The sequence below is a fragment of the Dysidea avara genome, chromosome 3 (genome assembly GCF_963678975.1).
Source record: "Dysidea avara chromosome 3, odDysAvar1.4, whole genome shotgun sequence".
Lineage (NCBI taxonomy): Eukaryota > Metazoa > Porifera > Demospongiae > Dictyoceratida > Dysideidae > Dysidea > Dysidea avara.
In genome coordinates, this window is record NC_089274.1 from 10,424,044 (window position 1) to 10,442,966 (window position 18,923).

Consider the following 18,923-nt stretch of genomic DNA (forward strand, 5'->3'; position numbering starts at 1 on the left):
GCACATATATAATTATGTACATGTAATAGCTAATAGGTTAAAATTTTGAGCTAGCACATGTACAATGGGTGAAATTAGCAACAGAATACGCTAGTACATATTAATGTACCACAAGACCAAATTTCCAATACTCTAACCCTGCAATAGCTTTCAACATACACATTGCTAGCTTAAGTCTTGTACCATTGTGTTCGCCATGATCACTAGAACAGTTCATGATATTCTGGATCCAGTTGTATCACTTTTACTGCCCTGAATATCAATGCATTAATGTAATAATCTTGATAGCGCCAACAAAGTGGGATAGCATACTCACATTTAGTGAAAATGTTGATCTTGTTTATGACATTTCCCATTTTCAAACTGTACTTTTACTCAACTTGTCTCAGATTCTCCCTGTGCATGCATTGTATCCCAAAGTGGTCGATCATACTGCTATATTTTGGTGGTGGACAAAAAAATAATAGTGAAGTGTGCACCAATAATATTAATATAATAATGATTACAACATTGTGTGGAGAATTATATTATTACATTACACTATTCCTACACTTTATCAAACACACACCACATGAGGTATACATCATTAACAGAATCTTTATATTATATTATTGATGACTGAATTTGTTTATGTCTCTGGTCTGTCCCGTCGTCTTCTTAACGTCTCAATTCTTCTCTGTAGTAGTTCATTGTCTGTTTTCAGTTCATCACATTCTTGTTGTAATCTTCGAATCTAATATGGGGAAAACAGAAAAAAACATAAAACAGCACACACACTATAAACTTCATGGAGACACCCTTGGACCACATTCTATATGGACAAGGATATGTATGCACACTATGCTGTTTGCAGCTATATCTCTCTAAGTCACAGAAATTTTGATGTACTTCAGAGATGGTGCAAAGGTATGATTGCTCTATTAGAGTGATTTAAACTGACTATTTTATTAGAGTAATTACCACTAGTTGACTAGGACGGGAAATCGTCATGGGAACTAGTCCAAATAGTTGACACAAGAATGTAAACCTTTAACTCAGTCCCCTTTCTGAGGTCCCAGAGAAAAGAGATAAGTAGTTCATAATGTTAGTGTACACAAACAACAATTACAACACACAAGTTAACACACTTCATAAACATGCGCAACGTTTTCAAAGCCTTCAGCAACAAACCCAACTAGCTTAACAATATGATCAGGATAAATTAGACACTTCAATAGACCAGCTTTATTCATAGTATGTCAATTTAGAATGGATTGCATAACATCCGGCGTCCTTAACATGTATTAAAGCCTAAGGGACTAAGATCTTTACACTCCACAGGAGCCCAAACCATACCATTTAAAAGTGGTTAAGTAGCGGCTACTATATTTACAGTGATGATATGAAAATGGAAAGATATGCTGTGTTGTGATCATGAAATCAGTGATTTTAGTGTCAACTGGTAGTAATATCTTAAGTGTTAAAGCCTGTACCTTTCCTGATGCAAAAAATTGTTACTATTCTAAACATATAGGATTGCTAGGCAAAAAAACATGGCGACTAAATTTATTGTAACAGGTGAAAATCACTTGGTATTGAAGGAATCAAAGAATGAAAGATCACCTATTTCCATGATGAAATGTTGTGTAGCGTTGCTCCCAGACTTGTACGTAAAAACCTAGCAATGACATTTTCCATATAATAAGAACAAATGGTACAGTTTAGGTTTTGTGAAGGCTTTTACCTCACTCCACAGAATTTAATACATCTTAAAGTTGAGCAACTGCAATTTTTAACCACCACATTCCCTCATGTGAAAATGGTCTATTGTAACAAGGATGTCACATTTTATTGTCCCACTCAGTATGGCACATGATAAGACTAAATGCACACAATACTTACCTCTCTTGCCTGTTTTCGTCTCTCATTAATTAGTTCATCTTCTTGCTTCTCCTGAACAGAGAAAAAAGATGAAAATACTTTACAATTGCCAGTACAACAACTGGAGATCACTGATTAAAGTGACACCCACAAAATCTGTTAAGCATGCCCTAGCTATTCAATTTAATGCCCACCCATTACTCTTTATAATACAAGTTTTGTTTTAGCAGCACTTAAAGCGTGTCCAACCTCCTCTGGACACCATTATAGACAAAGATGATAATGGGCCCATTATTGTTTAACAAGTACATAACCAGCTACGTTCGCTGGCAAAAGTTAAAGGTAGGTGAATGAAAGAGACTAACATACATGTACTTTTCTCAATTTGGCAATTCAGGTATTTGTAACAACATACTCTTGGGATACTTATTCACTTGCACACACTCCACAGTAGTAGTAACATACATACATACCAAATTTTCTACTTGGCCTTTTAGTCTTTTAACATTTCCTTCCAATCTACTAACCTACAAGATAGTAATACAACTTGGTCAACATGATGCATGTGTATGTAGCTTCTTACAGTTCCTTCTAATTTGGCATTATCTGCTTCAGATTGTTGTAACTTAGCCTTGTACTCACTGACAAGTTTAGTTGATTCACCTAAAAGTGGAGAATGGTTATATGGCAACTCACTTCCTCCAACCATTAGAAACAAACAGACAAAACCTAACTACAGTGGACATGTTGGACATGTACTTACGAACTATATCAGTTGGATTTTGTCCTTCCAGGACTGGATTGAGTTGGTGATTTTTCATTGACTCTAATTCTGTAGTCAGTTCATCAATCTATGAACAAAACAAATTGTACATTGCTAGTAGCAACACTGGTTAGAATTACAGCTTTGAATTATGGCCAGTCCCAGAAATACAGAGAGATATAAAGTTTATTCCAAACAATAAATAAATGCATATATAAATGCCGGCTTTGTTTCAGTGGCTGGAATAAAAAAAAATTTGCTTGAAGTAGAATACAATGTACATAAGTAGATAAACACATTCACCGATGACAAATTAAACAATATACGTACCTTTTTAAGTAATGATTGGCGATCTAAACTATTAGAGTCTACAAACAGAAACAGAATATAAGCAAAGATTATGCAAAAGCTCACATATGGCAGTGCACGCACGCACGCACGCACGCACACACACACACACACACACACACACACACACACACACACACACACCTGATTTAGAAGTATTCAATGAAGATGGCTGTTTGTTGTTTTCATCCTCTTCACCACCAAATGTGGGCAGAGACAGACCATGTTCCTAGTAACAATAGTATATACATCACTCTGTATGAAGGACACATGCTAATGAGGATTTAAACATGAGGATTGATTAACGACATATGATATAACACTGTACTACCCTAACTTAGCTCCAAAGCCTACCTGTCAACTTTTGCAAATCACTTCTAAAGGCAAGTATGTACCATGCAGGTGTATTTCAATAGCACCACCGGTGCCATAAATCATACACGGCATTGCTACAGAGAGTACATTATAACCACGTTTGCTGTGATTTGCAGACTACAGTGAGTTTGTTGTAAGTTATAACAAACTGACCACAGTACGATATACAGTATATTGTACTGGTTGTGATTTTGTGCAAGTGACGGCAGCCAAGACTGCTACAACACTTCATGAGATAAGACTCTTCAGTCTTCATAGATTGGTTGCATGTGACGTCACAGGTGCAGCATTCAACTGAAACATGTGACAAAACGTGTGGCATTTGTACAGCCAGGTGCTGGGAAAATTGTGTACTTCATTTTCCTACTATGGTAGAGTGACTAACAATGGTACTAACATACTAACAGCGGTACTAACAAACTAGAGTAGTGAGAGCATAGCTGGCCTACTTTGTGGCTACATGGCAAAAATAGCATGTATTCGCCTATGCTTGTTCAAAACAGGTCCACCCAAAAGTTGATATGGCGAGGCTAAACTGCTTCATAATTGTGTCAGAAAAACTCTTTTAACACAATGGTAAACGTGAATAGGCATCTGGCTTCTTGAGCGTGCTAGCAAAAAGTGGAATTCTATTGTAGTTTCAGAAACCAGACCAGCTGCGCTCTCATCCTTCTAGTATATTAATACCTTATAATAGGTGAATGTAACACTGCACTGGCTAAGCTATCCATACTTGCGTTGTGGCAGTAGAATTGAATATGCAATTTTTATGCATTGTGGCACTGGATTCTTGCCACACATTCTTCTAAGCACGTCTAATGTAATTATTTGTGCAACCGCTCTGTTAGTTCTTTTACAGCCTCATACACAAGACAATTATAGGGCCACAGACCAAACATCACCCAATAAGCTATAACCATGTGATTTCAAAGTGGTTAATGCAGGGATTACAAAAGTGAACACTTGTGGCCACTATAGCTTACTAATATGATTCCAGGTTATCAGTTTATTCTAAATAATCCTCACTGTTACATTTGACTACAGCAACCAGTATTATTAGTCTTGCCAATTGAATCAAATTTAGCTAGCATGTAGTGGTTTAATGATCTCAAAAGGGTGGTATAAGGTCAAACGTAATATTCCAGGTCACTCTGAGGTGCTATAGTCATTAGTGGCTAGCTATAGACAATCAACATTAGAAACCTGGCCTATACAACAAGCAAGACCTATAAGGTGGGTGGTACATAACAACCATACAATACAACAGCTACTTGATGTACATACGCATATGCACCTGTATATAAATGTGTACAGACATAGCAGAGTTGCATACAGTGTATTTATAACTCACAGAAATAAAATTATCCCTAAATTCTACTTGTGCTTTAAGAGAGCTAATCTCTAAGCTTAATACTTCTTGTTCGTGTTTGTGATGATGAAACTCCTATAGTAAATAATACCTCCATAGCACTTCACTACATTATCAGTTTACCGATTTTTGTCTTTGAATTTCAGCTTTGAGTTCTGTTACTATCTGTTCAGTATCTTCTATTCTGGAGGAGTAAATTTTACAGATATTAAAAGTGTATATCTAAAACCTGTATTAGTAATATTTATCACTAGGGGGCAATATATAGAATAAACATACAATATTAAAGTCTTTTTTTAAAAAACTACTGATTCTCAAGTAACTACTGTCTTCTTAAAACATCTATGAAACCTTCACAACTAACAATACAGGGTCAGTTGTAAGGCAAGGAATGTGTCAATCACATGTACCATACTAAGTAACAGTTAAGTTTCGCACAGCAACAAAGTATATACAAACTCTTTAGTGACAACTACACACATGCACCATCTGCAGTGACACAGCCAATGGGAACACTAACAATGTGAAGCCATTAATGACAAAGAGACATAGTAAATACTGAGTAGACACATCCCTGAAATAACAACATTGTTGATCTAACACTTGGGGGTGACTAATCGCAGTTTGAGAGCACATTGCAGGGTCTTCCCTAAAGAGCAGTAGAGCAGTGCCAAAATATCCTCCAGTATTATTTTATATAACTACTTTGAGGCACAAGTTATATACTCTACAAATGATGCAGTTTGCATACTATGAAAATACTATAGTATGTACAAGCCCCGAGAAAACAGCTAAAAAGAAAAGTGTATTTTTCTCAAGAAAACTAACATTTCAGCCAACCAGGTGATTAGTGGTAACAGTAAAATGTCAAGAGCAGACATGTACGGTTTGGCTCCATTACAAGTCCATAACAGTCTGTGTACTTTTATGGTAAGAAATATTATGGTGAAATCTTTGATTGGCCATAAATATTGCATCAGACATTTGAAAAGATTTTTTAAGGGGTCAAGTGCTACGAATGAGCCAAATTTGAATTTGTGTAATTCCATTCATGAGTTATTAGGGGTTCAGCTCAATGTGTGTACATACTATAGAATGGATGATATTCACAATGACATATGTGACCGTCTCAGCAAAAACCTGACTTGTTCGCACAAGCATGTGTATTGAAAAAAAAAGAAATTTAAAAATACTTTGTAAATTTATGTATGCTACAAAGAAAAAATAGCAAGTTTTTATCAGGCCATTACTCAGAAAAGGAAGACTCAAACTACATAGCATCTTATTCTCCTGCTCATGGAGAGTTCGAAAATCTTTGTTTTGGTTACGTAGCCCCAATAGTATGTATGTCACATGCGTTTGTTTATGATGCGGTAAACAAACAAGATCGTCATCATTTCTTCTACTAAACTGCCTACATACCTATCCGTGGAAGTGACTACACCTGTACCTTGGCTGATGTGCTAATTCACGGTGAATATTTTAAGCCAAATTGCAACATCATAGACTAATGCAAACAGAAGTTATGGCTGTGAATGTAAGCACATGTAGTTTATTTTCAGTTTAGTCGCTGTACAAATCGATTATCTTGCTCTTCCTACTGTCTAGACCTATAATTCCATAACTACTCACCACAGAACACTGAAATTTTGGTAATCCATTCCTTAGACACTGCAGATAATGCTGAGATTTTTTTATATTTTTGGAAATTGTACAAACAAGATGGACTTTTGCTGAGACAGTCACATTTGACATCACAAAATAAATCAGCTGTGCTAGTGTGGGGACTTTGTACAGGAAGATACTGGGCGAGGTAGTATTTCACTATGATAACGTTTATAAATTTGAAAACGGGTGAATATACAATACAGATACATGCATTAAAAAATTTTTGGTCTGTTCCCCTGGTTTCAACCTATTTTGTATTGTGACAATAAGTTTACTATTTTTAACCTTTATTGTCTCCTTGTTCCATGTGTAATAAACCTACATTACCACGTGACAAGGTCACTGAAACCCCACACTAACACAGCCATTTGGTTGATTATGGCATCACATTTCATCATTGCTGATATCATCACAGAATGTTTAAAATGCTATCCTCAGTTAATAATATCTTTTAATATTTTAGAAATAACAAATAGCATGCTATTATTAATTTGAGCACATAACCTATTTATCTACAAAATACACGTAATTTGTTTATTTACCATACTTCTTAATTCACTGGTTATTTCATATTTCGTGAATATACTATTGTGCACTGCTAATATAAGGAAAGAGCATCTTTTGAACAAACCACTTCAAACCACAAACTGTGCACAGAAACATCTTTATACCTCTAGTTGTCTATCATGTTTTCTTCAAATTCTCTAGTCAAGGGTGCTCAATACATTTGCGTACACAGGTGATCATACTTGTCCATTACTGCAGGGGACACACCTCTTCTAGGATATGTTATACCAGGTAGTTGGCATGCTACACATGTCGTGTTTTGGTTGTTAAACGCCTGTTACAGCACATAGGCAAGCTCCCATTAAGTGACAGGCTACACCCTCTTGAAGAAGGAAAAGGGTTTATAAGAAAATCTGAATACTTCACTACTGTAAATATGTTGGTATGGAAAGCCATACATTACTACAAGGATATCACAATACACTGAGAAATGTCACACCATTCTGACAGCCATCCAGTGGGCATCCATTAAGCTACTACAAGTCCTACTATATCATGGAAAATATAACTCATGTTAAACACCAACCAAACTACTGGGTTTGATAAATCAGGAGGACAGCTGGTTTCTCATGTGCAGTTTCCTGAGAAAAGTTTTTTTTTGTGAAAATTGCATGCATGCAAAAAGTTTTTGTTTACAGCTGCCATAACAATATAATTTAGTTTATATGGAGATTGAGCCCTCCAAACTATAATCTGCCTGCTTGCCAACACCACAGATTTCTGTTGCCAATATCCAATTTCACATCATGTAAGAGTATCAATTCGTATTATATAGTCAACATAAAATGGGAAACATCATAAGAGTACTGTGTCATGGAATTATTATGACATCTTAACAGTCATGACTTTACAATAAACAACCAGGTATGGTACAACTGTCATTCTGTATATCTTGCACTGTCATTCATTTATCTGATTACAATTCATAAATGTAGGCATACAATATACACACAGGCGAATTGAGATAACAAAAATTATTTACTATTACAAATAAGACTACTATTCCCATAAGCGCATGAAGAATCATTTTTGTTCAAAGCTACGTCACTTACTTGTCTTTTAATGCATCCACTTGATGAAACAATGCTGTCTTTTCATTGTGTAGTTGAGCATTAGACACCATTGAGTCTTTATATTTCTGTTCCAGTTCCTGTAGTCTTTCCTATAACACATATGTAGCAACCATTGTAACTATGTATACCAAGTATAATATGTTATCACTTACAGGAATTGGCTTGCTCTCCTCAATTCCATTACTGGCAATAGTCGATGATGATGAGTACGAACTAACAGGCTGTGAACACAAGTGTTTGAATTACATACAAGTTAAGGCCCTGTGGTAGTGGCAAAATACTATATTCAAAGGTAATACCTCAGTACATAGGAATCAATGTAATGCTTGTATCTAATCCTTGAGTACATACAGTACAAGAAAGCAACAACCACAAACAAATAGGGAAAGAGTTTATGCTAAGTGGCAAAGCAAAAATACACCTGTAGTCTACAACTGGTCTAAAGGTAAACATCCTTATGTTAGTATTTAACTACTAGTTACTACACACGTAGTATATTTCAGTTATCACTATCACTGTTTCAGGCCTCAAATATATATTGTGGCTTAGTTAGGTATGACTAAGGACACTAATATATGTCTAACTAACCTTAGTTATAACCCTTGATGGTCTCTCCCTTACAGGTGTACCTCTACCAGAACCCGAGCCTTCATCATCGTCATCAGAATAACGTCGCTGTTAAGAGATGACATGAGATGACAGATGCAAAAATAAAACGGTGCATATGTATACCTCTTCAGCAATTTTCTGTTGTCGTATCTTCTGTGCTTCAAGTTTCTTCAACCTTCTCTGCTCTCTGTCTTCATCAGCCTGATAACATGTAAATATGTTACACCTGTACACACTATAACAAAATTTGAAGTGTGCAGCAATAACATACGCACCACATGTGTACACGCATGCACATGGTGCCCACACATGCACTGCATGCGAACACACATGGGTACACAGCACACGCAACATTTACACCATCACCCCACACTCTCATAAAACTTGAGTAGATGAAGGCTTGCATACATGTACACTACATGTCCAAGCAGATAAATACATGCACACACACGTACTGCACACACACGTACTGCACACACACGTACTGCACACACACGTACTGCACACACACGCACTACACACACACACACGCGCGCACCACACACAAGCACGCGCACACAACCACTGCTGCTGCTACTGCTTTCTAGACTCCGGAGACCATCATCTCCGCCCCAACTTTCCATGGAAGGTAGACACTTACCCAGCCAGGGGACGCTGAATAATTCATTTACAAGCCATTGAATTTAGGCTAATCTCCTAGCCAGGGGACACTAAGTAACCCATTTCACAAACTAATTAACTTTAGGCCAGGTGAGAGGATCCCAACTGCAGAAACCTCGGTCAGCCTCGTGCAAAGTATGGTGTATGCATAATGTAAAATGCGCGCACGCACGCACACACCCTATATACCACACACACAACATTACACACATAGTTCTCTCTGATCATTCCATACTCAAAATGCTCACACGATATCTTTCAACTAAAAACATTTAGAATGTTTAACTTGTATAGGGATGTTGTTAATTGCCAGCATTAGAGTACTCAGCAATATGATTTCAACAACTTCCTTTGACACAATGACACATTCCACCATGGAAGATATGCTCAACCACACATATGGATGCATACTATTACAAAATCCTGGATATCGTAAAACAAGGTCAATGAAACAATGAGACATGTAATGCTTCCATTAAAATGCACGTATGTAGTTGAATTGTGGGCTAGGGTTAAGATTAGTTATCACAGTAACAGAGGAGAGCCTACTTAGGTGCTGATAAAAACGCATAAAAGTACATCACTTGTACATGTACTTCCCACTATAATGTAATAATGCTTCATGCAGCATTAGAAATTGATAATTGTTATAGTACGCAAAGATGCAAAGATCTGAGGAAGTTATATATATAACTGCCTCAGATCTTCACATGATACATGTGATCTTCACATGACACATGTGATCTTCACATGACACATGTGACATACTCAATATTGCCTAAAATCAATTAAAAACAGAATGCTGCAATCCTTACACGAAGTATGATCTAACTATCTTATCAACCTCAGTGAACCCCACAGTTCACTATTTTTTCTATTGCTCTCATTGAGACTCACATGGAAGGAATTAGCAGCATGTAAAAAGATGTCAGTTATTGCTATCAGATTGTATAAACGCATATTCTTTGCATGTCAGTTTTTTTGTTCTTCAGACAAAAAAAAATTAATTGTTTGAACTTAAAACAATTATTACATAATAAGTTCACATAATTGCAACAATTATTCATGTACTCAGGGATTACACGATGCGGCTCTAGTTTAGTAGCTTGTGACCGTATATGTTGTAAACAACTTACAGCAATACCCCACACTAGCCAACCGTACATGTGGAGGGAAACTTTGGTAGTGGGAAACATTGAGTGACAATGGAAAAATAAAATTTGGTAAATTGCAACAGTATAATGTGCACTCGAATTTAAGTATTTATATAATCACTATTAATCATGTAGGTAATCAACTACAAGTTCAGACTAGCCATTCTCTGGCGATGTGACAATACTCATGTTCGTCTGGACCAGGATACCATATGGGCCAAGCTCAGTAGCTCAATGACAGTAGTCTACAGTACTTAGCTGGATGGTCCCTGGTCATACAGAGTTACTCAAGAGACTGCTTACCTTCTTAAGCAGCAAATTATGACACTAGAATTATTAATAGTGATTAAATTTGACATGTCCACAAGAAGCGGCTGTTTACCATATGACAAACAATATCTGCACATGCAAAACATTTGGAAAATTTGGCAAATCAGCAATCATTTGCCAAATTTTACTGGTGCCAAAAGTTTCCCTTCATATAGTAATTACTGTAACCAAAATAGTTAACCATGAAATATCAGAAAATTTGGCTTACACACAACCACATAATTGTAGTGTAGACAAACACATATTCACATGCAAGTCAATGCTGTAGAATTATAAAAATTTTGCACTGCAGCTAGCCTAGGACAAAGGTGTTTCCACATCGCAAACTTGACCAGCTATGTAGTAATATAGGTCCACTATAAGTGTACTTGAATGACAATTGTTACAATTTTTCTTTCCAGTAAAATTTCAATACAATTATTTACCTAACATCTCATTAATTCTGACATCATCCAGTGTAAGGACCATATTCCCCACACAACCATTAATACACCCCACTAGGGAACACATGAGACTACCACCTAGCAACATGATGTGTTTCATCAGTTCATAAAAATTGTCTGAGGTTGTGTGGAGGGTAGAGTTAGTATATACAGACTGGCTAGCCTAAAGAGACCTTGATAGCTTCCTATCTGAGTAATAAACTAACCACTAGTTTGGTACACATGGTACAAGGTTAATAACTACACGTGATGAAAAAAGCCAATGTAAACTTGTGTACATTTTAGCTACAGGAGGAGGCCTCGAGGACTAAAGTAATATTTGATGAGCATGCTACTTTGAAGTCTTCCCCAGACAAGACAGGTAAAACACACACTACACTACGCCATAATGCCACAAATGACACTTATCTAACCCAAACACTACACACGAACTACATATCCCATTTAATAAATCACAATGATGCTTTCACATCTAATGGATATGACAAAAAATTGAGCAATGTTTTTGAAAACAGCTCAAGCAAAATGCTCATAAGTTTCACCTCTTCAAGGACATCACATTCACTAGTTGAGAATGGATGAATAAAAGTTTATCAAATGCATTTCATTTGTACTCGTCTGCCACACAATTGACATGAAACCACAACAAAAACCAAAATGCTATCGGCACAACAAAAACAAACAACAACAAAGAGATATCTTCATACAAATACTGCATAGCTGTATGTTAGTAATCGACTATCACGGGTATGATTCTAAGGTATGGCATAGTTGATCTCACATCAGACAGCTTCTCTAGGGAAGTTTATATAAATTGCTAATGTGAGTACTTGTAATTCATACAAAACATTCATCTTAATAGCACACAATCTGGGATCCAAATTTCCCTACTGAGGTCATCTTCCTTCATTTGCAACATCACACATCGTAAGCCAGACCAAAACATATGACCTTTTCTACAAAGGTTTTCTTTAACCTGGAAGGTTCCTTCAAGAGAGGTACCAGTATAAACACCACATCACTATCACAAACACAACTATCAGGTTCAGTTATTACTAGACACACAGTAGGAGTAATAGGGAGACCTATATCTATTACTATGACTGATTCTGTCCATCATGTAATGCTAGATCGGTCATGTTGTATCAACCTGGGCCACTAAAATGGTCAACAATGTAATACACCCAGCATTCAGTGCATCTCAAATAAACAACGAAACTCTGCCATTGTTCCTTCATCGCTTCACTGTAGCAAACTTGCTTTTTAAAATATATATTATTTAATGGTGCGATAATCGTACTAGTCAGAGCTACCAAACGCCTACAATTATAACTCTTAAACTAACACACGGTACAAATTAGTCGCCAGGCATCAACAATGCATTTATATCACACTTCCCGGAAAACTATTTTGCGTACCTTGGTAGTGATTTTGCTGAGTGTCTCGCTCTCCTTTTCTGTGGTCCGAGAATTTTGTCTTTTCCTGAAGTCACCTATCGAGTTCTTCCTTTCTATCGTACTCATCATGTCTATTCGATATAACCCACGCAACTAAGTGTTCGCCATTTTCATCGTGCAACTTATATGCACGTGATTAGTGGACCCACAATCGAATTCGTAAGTAGGCCTACTACTGTGAAAAATCACTTTGGAATACAATTCAAAATTCAGCAATATACAATATATACAATCTCTCTGCGGTACATAGTAAAAATCTGTATGATGAACATTATATGTGAGTTAATTTCTGCTAGTCAAGATTTCTGTCTCGCTCAGGATCAACCAACGTAGCTGCCTCAGCATCTGGATCAATATCTGTTTTCACTTTGACACAGGTAAAATCAACATGTCTGCTTTTGTGCTCTTCCTTTTCCCATGACATGTGAATGTATGGCCGCTGAACGTAGTTATAAACAGCTACAGAAAAGACATAATACAGTAAACTTTAACAGGAGCAGCTATATTATTCTGATCAACCTTCAGTTCGGCCAGTCGTATGTCGTACTCTCATCTTGTCTTTTGTAGTTGGATAACCTGTGTAAAAAAAATTAAATAAATGAGCACATAAAAGGCTAGCCTTAGAGAATTGCTAAAGTGCTTGCATACCTTCAATGCCAAATTTGATCTTCTTCAAGCCTCTTTCTTGTAAGACTTCCTTAGCAATGTCTCGGTTATCAAAATACTTGAAAAATCTATTCAGGTCAGTGCTGTATACGGCTAGTAGTGAGACACAGGTGAATACCATTACAACCAGTAAACAACACTAAACTATTCTAATGTTACAATATTTGACATGTGCTCACTCTGAATTTGATCCTCTCCCATGTTAGGAGGGTTCTGGTCATCCCACTCTATCACATCATCGTCGTGTAGTGCTACCAAGTGACACTCCCTCTCTCCTTTCTATATAATACACACCACAGTAAAGTGGTATATACACCATGCAATAATAATAATAATATAATTATACTGTATACAGTGACATATCCTAATGAACAAATACACATGGACACTACACACAAAAAGCTGCAACACGTAGAACCAGCACTGTGGCCTGTGCACAACCCCTTTACACTGTGCGTAGACTGGAGAACACATACTACACACATGTATACACAGTGCACACACTTACTCACATGTACACAGAGTCACGGACTACACCACACACACACACACACACACACACGCACACGCAATTCTTACTCTAGCACACTTGATCATAGCTGGTACAATTACAATGGCAAGTAGTGATTCAAATTGTTCCCGAGCTCCATCATTGGATAATTCATGCATAAAATCCCCTACAAGGCAAAATACCAGGCACAGGTAACATGTACTAAATGAAATTTTAATTTCAGTAGTCAACAATATCCCATTGCACAACAATTAGACACCATGCGATACAATAGACAGTATAAACATCACATTTCAGCTAATGTGATTTTAATGATATGATGTGTACCAAGAGAACATAAAATAGTAAAGGCACCATTATTAACTCTTGCATATAACATATGCATATTACACAAATATATATACACAAAAATCATTTTCTTTTCAGGATATACTTATACAACAAAACATTTGTATGGGCTTTATCCGAAATTACGTCACAGACATAAAAATGGCCACTGTAGTGTGGGGACATTCGTAAAATTTGTATGGGCGACTATGGGAAGAAATTTTTGAACGGCAATATCTCAGCCAAGAAGGAAAATATCGAACTCTAACTAGCAGGTATGGCTATAAGACATTACAATAAGTGCGTTAAAGTGATTTTCGGTTGATTTTCAAAACAACGCTAGATTCTTATTCTTTCAGCTACTTTATAACCATACCCGCTGGTTAGAGTTCGATATTTTCCTTACGAACATCTCCACACTACAGTGGCCATTTTTGTTTGTGACGTAATTTCGGATAAGGCTCATTGTTACACTTGATAGCAATATACACAAGTGAGAAATGGGCTAATGGCAAATACCAATACATCTATTGTAATAACATTGTATACACATAAGATTCCTATTTGACATTAACATAAAAGAAAGGACATACTATCTACAATGTGACTGCCAGTCACTGACATACTCACAGAGAGACGTTACAATCAGAGAGGCAGAAGACAAACAGATAAATGAAGACAGAACATGCAGACACTGAAAATATTTACATACTCCATAAATGGAAATATATAGATGTACAAAATGCACACATACACATACTCAAGTTGTTAGTCTTGACAGTTTTCTCACTAAAGGGGATCATGAAGTAGTCGCATGTCTCCCTCAACTCTTGTACAGACTGAGAGTCAGGACACACAATATATCCACTCTTGTAATATTCCTACAATACCACATCATAATACTATAAGTGTTATATGAACAATAAGTGGATAATAACAAGTTGATGCTACCCTACAAACTCTCAAATGTTAAAAAAGTACACAGAACCAAAACAATTTGTTTCAACTGTTACTATAGCAACAATAAAATCAAACATTTAAACCACATTACCACTTGTAGGTGTAGACAAGTTTGTCAGCAGTTTCGTAATTGTTATAGTATACATACAAACCCTTTTGAGGGATGTGGATTTAGTGTTGCTTACAGTGTAGCTGTCCACAAATTTTGTTCTTCAAAATTATTATCAAGACTAACTCTATGCTAAATAACAAACAGACCCAAGTGAAAAGTGAGTAATCCACCAAAATAAAACTGCTGAAATTTGTCAATTCATGAAAATTACATACCTTGAAAATTTGTACGTACATCCTACTGTGGGCCAATGGGCTCAATCAATTCACATAACTATACCCAACACCAGACTGTACCCAGGTTAGAATGCAGTGTCAAGCAATTAATGCTTTCTTGTGGCAATTAATGCTTTCTTGTGGATTTTGGTGTTTGCAACAATGAAATTGCAGAGTGTGTGTGAGATGGCACACAGAAACTTAACTTGGAAACATACAACATTTTCACTTTCAGTATTTTCACTCCTTCCCCATATAATGTGTAGACATCAATTCTTACAAGGGGTTCTTTGCACCATGACAGAATGTGTACAAGTGCTACTAACAATTTGAAACTAATGATAGCAAACCTCTCAAAGGATCATCACTCTACTGATCATGCATTATACTACTTTAACACTTCACTAATTATAATATTGCTTTCACCAACGGTAACAATTTGTAATGTCAGATTCCATGGCTACAGATCCTAAAATACACTTTTACACAAAATACACTCCAAGAATCATTTACTTTACATTCCACAATAGTAAGTAGTCAGAGTTATCAAGATTACCACACACACAGAGCCAAGTATTGAAGTATTTATGTAAGGCAACTAATATGTCTAACAGATGGTGCACTGCTCATATTACACTTCATTATTATTGTACACTGAAACCAGCTCATATGGTAACAACCCTTACCAGAATTGCTGCAAATAGTCGAGAAGGTATTCCCTTAGCCACTTCATATTCTCCATACTCATTGGTCTGTATCATGTGTCGGTCCATTGAAGGGCCAAACATTCTATAACATAATTATAGATTAACAACACCTTCAACACATACATATTACATGGTAGGTGTAAAATTCTTTACTTGAGTGAAAATATTTACGAACTAAAACGTCATAGACAGCATCAGTTTCATGGTTACTAAGGTGGACTGGGGGAGAGACTAGGTACACTCACTTTCCGAGCATTGTGTCTGGATATTTGGTCAACAAAGAACGGTTGATTCGAAATTTCTTTCCGTCCACTAGTAATATAACTCTTTCGTTGTCTTGTTTGAATGGCTCAGGAGTACCGCTGAGTGAAGTTGTGGACGAACTTCTACTATTCTTCAGTGACTCGCTGCTGGAGTCGTGACATTGTAGGTGATGATGTCGCGGACTCTCAGAGATAAAATCTTGACTTCCTTTCGGTGAAATAACCCCACTGGTTTTCTTTGAGATTGGCATAGCGGCCCAATAAAATGGTGCGTATGCGATAACCGGCTACAACTGATGACGAATCCTCCGCTTTACTCAGCACATAGAAGCGATTGTGGTTTTGATCATGCCACGTGATCGGTATCCGCAATGGCCGAGGCAATGGCGTATACCCTTGCTGATTTTCTTTTATTTTGTTTTATTTTATATTTTTTATTTTTGCTCAGTATAAAAATACTGTTTTTCAGCGATGACTCGACCTTAACTGCTGCTAAAGACCCGACAGTGAATCGTGTGAGCGGCCCGGTAATCAAAAGTTATGAAAGTTTTGAAGAAGCCAACGAAGTTTACATGAACCAAAATTTTCCGGACTGGCGGGATGGAGGTCAGACCTTTGTGGTGCCGCCCCTTTTCAAATACACTAACTGGTCAATGCCGCAGAAAGGATCGAACATCCATGTAAACCCCAAACTAGAGGGGACGGCTTCAGATCAGTTTCGTGGGGATCAAGCTGAAGAGAAAATTTTAAGTGCTTTTGCTGAACTTCAACGCACTACTGGGCATCATCAGCCAATGTTTATTTTTCACAACTTTAAGTTCAAAGATTTGGTATCTTTTATGAAATCCCTTAAAAGAACTGAAGAGATAAGAACACGGGATACGGAGTCTGATTTAATCATAGTACACAGGGACATTGGTGTAATTCTGGTTGAAACAAAAGCTATGAAAAAATATGATAGAGGTATGTACAACAAAGCAAAGGATCAATTGGAAAAATCAGAAAAGCTGCTTACTGAAAATTTCTTTGTACCAGGTAAAGTAGTTAAAAAGGTAATTGCTTGTCCTAATTTGCAAAGCATCTCCCGTAATGAAAAAGGAATTATTCACCTTTGTAAGGGTGACCTGAATAATTTTGTGAAATGGTGGCATGACAAGATCAAAAGTAAAAAACCTGACACGAGTTGCTGTATCACCACTTACCGTAAATTGGTTCCAGCCTTATTATGTGGGCGTGCTGATATTTGCATCTCTGTCAACATGAGTACCGTTAAACTAATCTATCAACATAAGTCTCTAGAACATTTTGATAGAATATCAAAAGCAGGAAAAAAATCTGAAACAATAAAAAAACCTGAAACAAAAAAATCTGAAACAAGAAAAAAAAAAGAAGATACAGTGTTGCTTTACTTGACACCAGAACAACATGAAATATGGAATAAACCTAAGCAAGTAATTTGTGGTCCTTATGGATGTGGTAAAACTATTTTACTACAGTGCAAAGCAATGATACTTGCTCGTTGTGACAATGCAGTTCTTGTGATTGTGCCACTTCATTTAAAAGTAGTATATGAAAAGTTTTTTGCTGATAATCTTGATGAATACAAAATAATGAATGTCAAGCTGTATTCAGTGGAGGAGTTCTATAACAAATTTGATGACTTTAAAAAGTTAGCAAAAGCCAGTCATGTTTTCGTGGATGAGCTGCTTTGGCGATATGTGAAATCTAACCCTTCATGTGGTGGGTTGACTTATTATAGTGATACTAATGACACAAAATATAAGAAAATTAATCAAGCTGTAAAGCTTCCAATAGAGCAATTAAAAGTGGGAATTAAATTTTTGAACATGTTGCATGATCTCTTTAAATGTAGCGATAAGTATGTATGGATTGTTCCTACTCTCTATGCTGTGCTTTCCAAGGTATTAGTTGATACGGCGCCAGAAGAAGTATTCCACTTTGAAAAATTATTTCCTAGTGAGTCCTTTTCAGATTTAAATACCATCATGCGTACTTGTAAAGAAGTTCATGAATATAAAGCAAAGAATGAGTTTCAAGATTTTTATAGGTGGGGTAAAGGGTCTACTGATGAGTACATCAAAAGGGTTTTTATTGACCAAAAACATTATAAAATACTGTTTCAGTGGTGGTTTTCTTGGTCATTCAATACAAGGAGACCGTGTGCTAATAAGGCGATGTAGGGATTCGTTACGTCTCGGTAAGGAACCATTTCAAATGTTCTGTATAGAGGAGCTACAAAAAGTAATAAATCACATATTATATCCAACTGATAGTGTTGTCAAGGATGATAAAGCTTATACAATACAGTCAATATATCGCTTTGAAGCTAGACACATTGCAGTTATTGCCAAAACACAAGAAGCAGACGATATAAATTTAAAATATATTATGGACACTATAAATCAAAAACAAGATTTAAAAACTGTGGACACTATAAATCAAAAAGAAAGTTGGAAGTTGTGCAC

The 18,923-nt window shown here is 36.5% G+C and overlaps 2 protein-coding genes across 2 annotated transcripts; both read right to left on the bottom strand.

Moving 5' to 3' along the window:
* Positions 1–469: 469 nt before the first annotated feature.
* LOC136249308 (leucine-rich repeat flightless-interacting protein 2-like) lies at positions 470–12,815 on the bottom strand. The gene is made up of 14 exons (XM_066041268.1): positions 12,638–12,815; positions 8,756–8,833; positions 8,612–8,698; positions 8,176–8,244; positions 8,003–8,112; positions 4,839–4,899; positions 4,698–4,790; positions 3,116–3,200; positions 2,954–2,991; positions 2,624–2,711; positions 2,444–2,523; positions 2,334–2,387; positions 1,882–1,932; positions 470–733 (listed from the first exon to the last, which is right to left on the bottom strand). Exons 1-14 carry the CDS (start codon positions 12,743–12,745, stop codon positions 629–631), a joined length of 1,107 nt encoding a protein of 368 aa, XP_065897340.1. The 5' UTR covers positions 12,746–12,815; the 3' UTR covers positions 470–628.
* A 34-nt stretch (positions 12,816–12,849) lies between these two features.
* Positions 12,850–16,804, bottom strand: LOC136249309 (BTB/POZ domain-containing protein 10-like). Its single transcript, XM_066041269.1, has 8 exons — positions 16,420–16,804; positions 16,154–16,256; positions 14,941–15,061; positions 13,922–14,019; positions 13,522–13,621; positions 13,325–13,435; positions 13,196–13,252; positions 12,850–13,135 (listed from the first exon to the last, which is right to left on the bottom strand). Exons 1-8 carry the CDS (start codon positions 16,686–16,688, stop codon positions 12,969–12,971), a joined length of 1,026 nt encoding a protein of 341 aa, XP_065897341.1. The 5' UTR covers positions 16,689–16,804; the 3' UTR covers positions 12,850–12,968.
* Between the last annotated feature and the right edge of the window lie 2,119 nt (positions 16,805–18,923).

Coding starts and splice junctions, on each gene's coding strand:
- LOC136249308 (XM_066041268.1), bottom strand. CDS start 12,745: ATGATGAGTACGATAGAAAGGAAGAACTCGATAGGTGACTTCAGGAAA. Junction 8,245..8,611: donor CATCAAGGGTTATAACTAAG/GTTAGTTAGACA, acceptor TTGTGTTCACAG/CCTGTTAGTTCGTACTCATC. Junction 8,113..8,175: donor AGGAGAGCAAGCCAATTCCT/GTAAGTGATAAC, acceptor TATGTGTTATAG/GAAAGACTACAGGAACTGGA.
- LOC136249309 (XM_066041269.1), bottom strand. CDS start 16,688: ATGCCAATCTCAAAGAAAACCAGTGGGGTTATTTCACCGAAAGGAAGT. Junction 16,257..16,419: donor CCAGACACAATGCTCGGAAA/GTGAGTGTACCT, acceptor ATTATGTTATAG/AATGTTTGGCCCTTCAATGG. Junction 13,136..13,195: donor TACGACTGGCCGAACTGAAG/GTTGATCAGAAT, acceptor TCTTTTCTGTAG/CTGTTTATAACTACGTTCAG.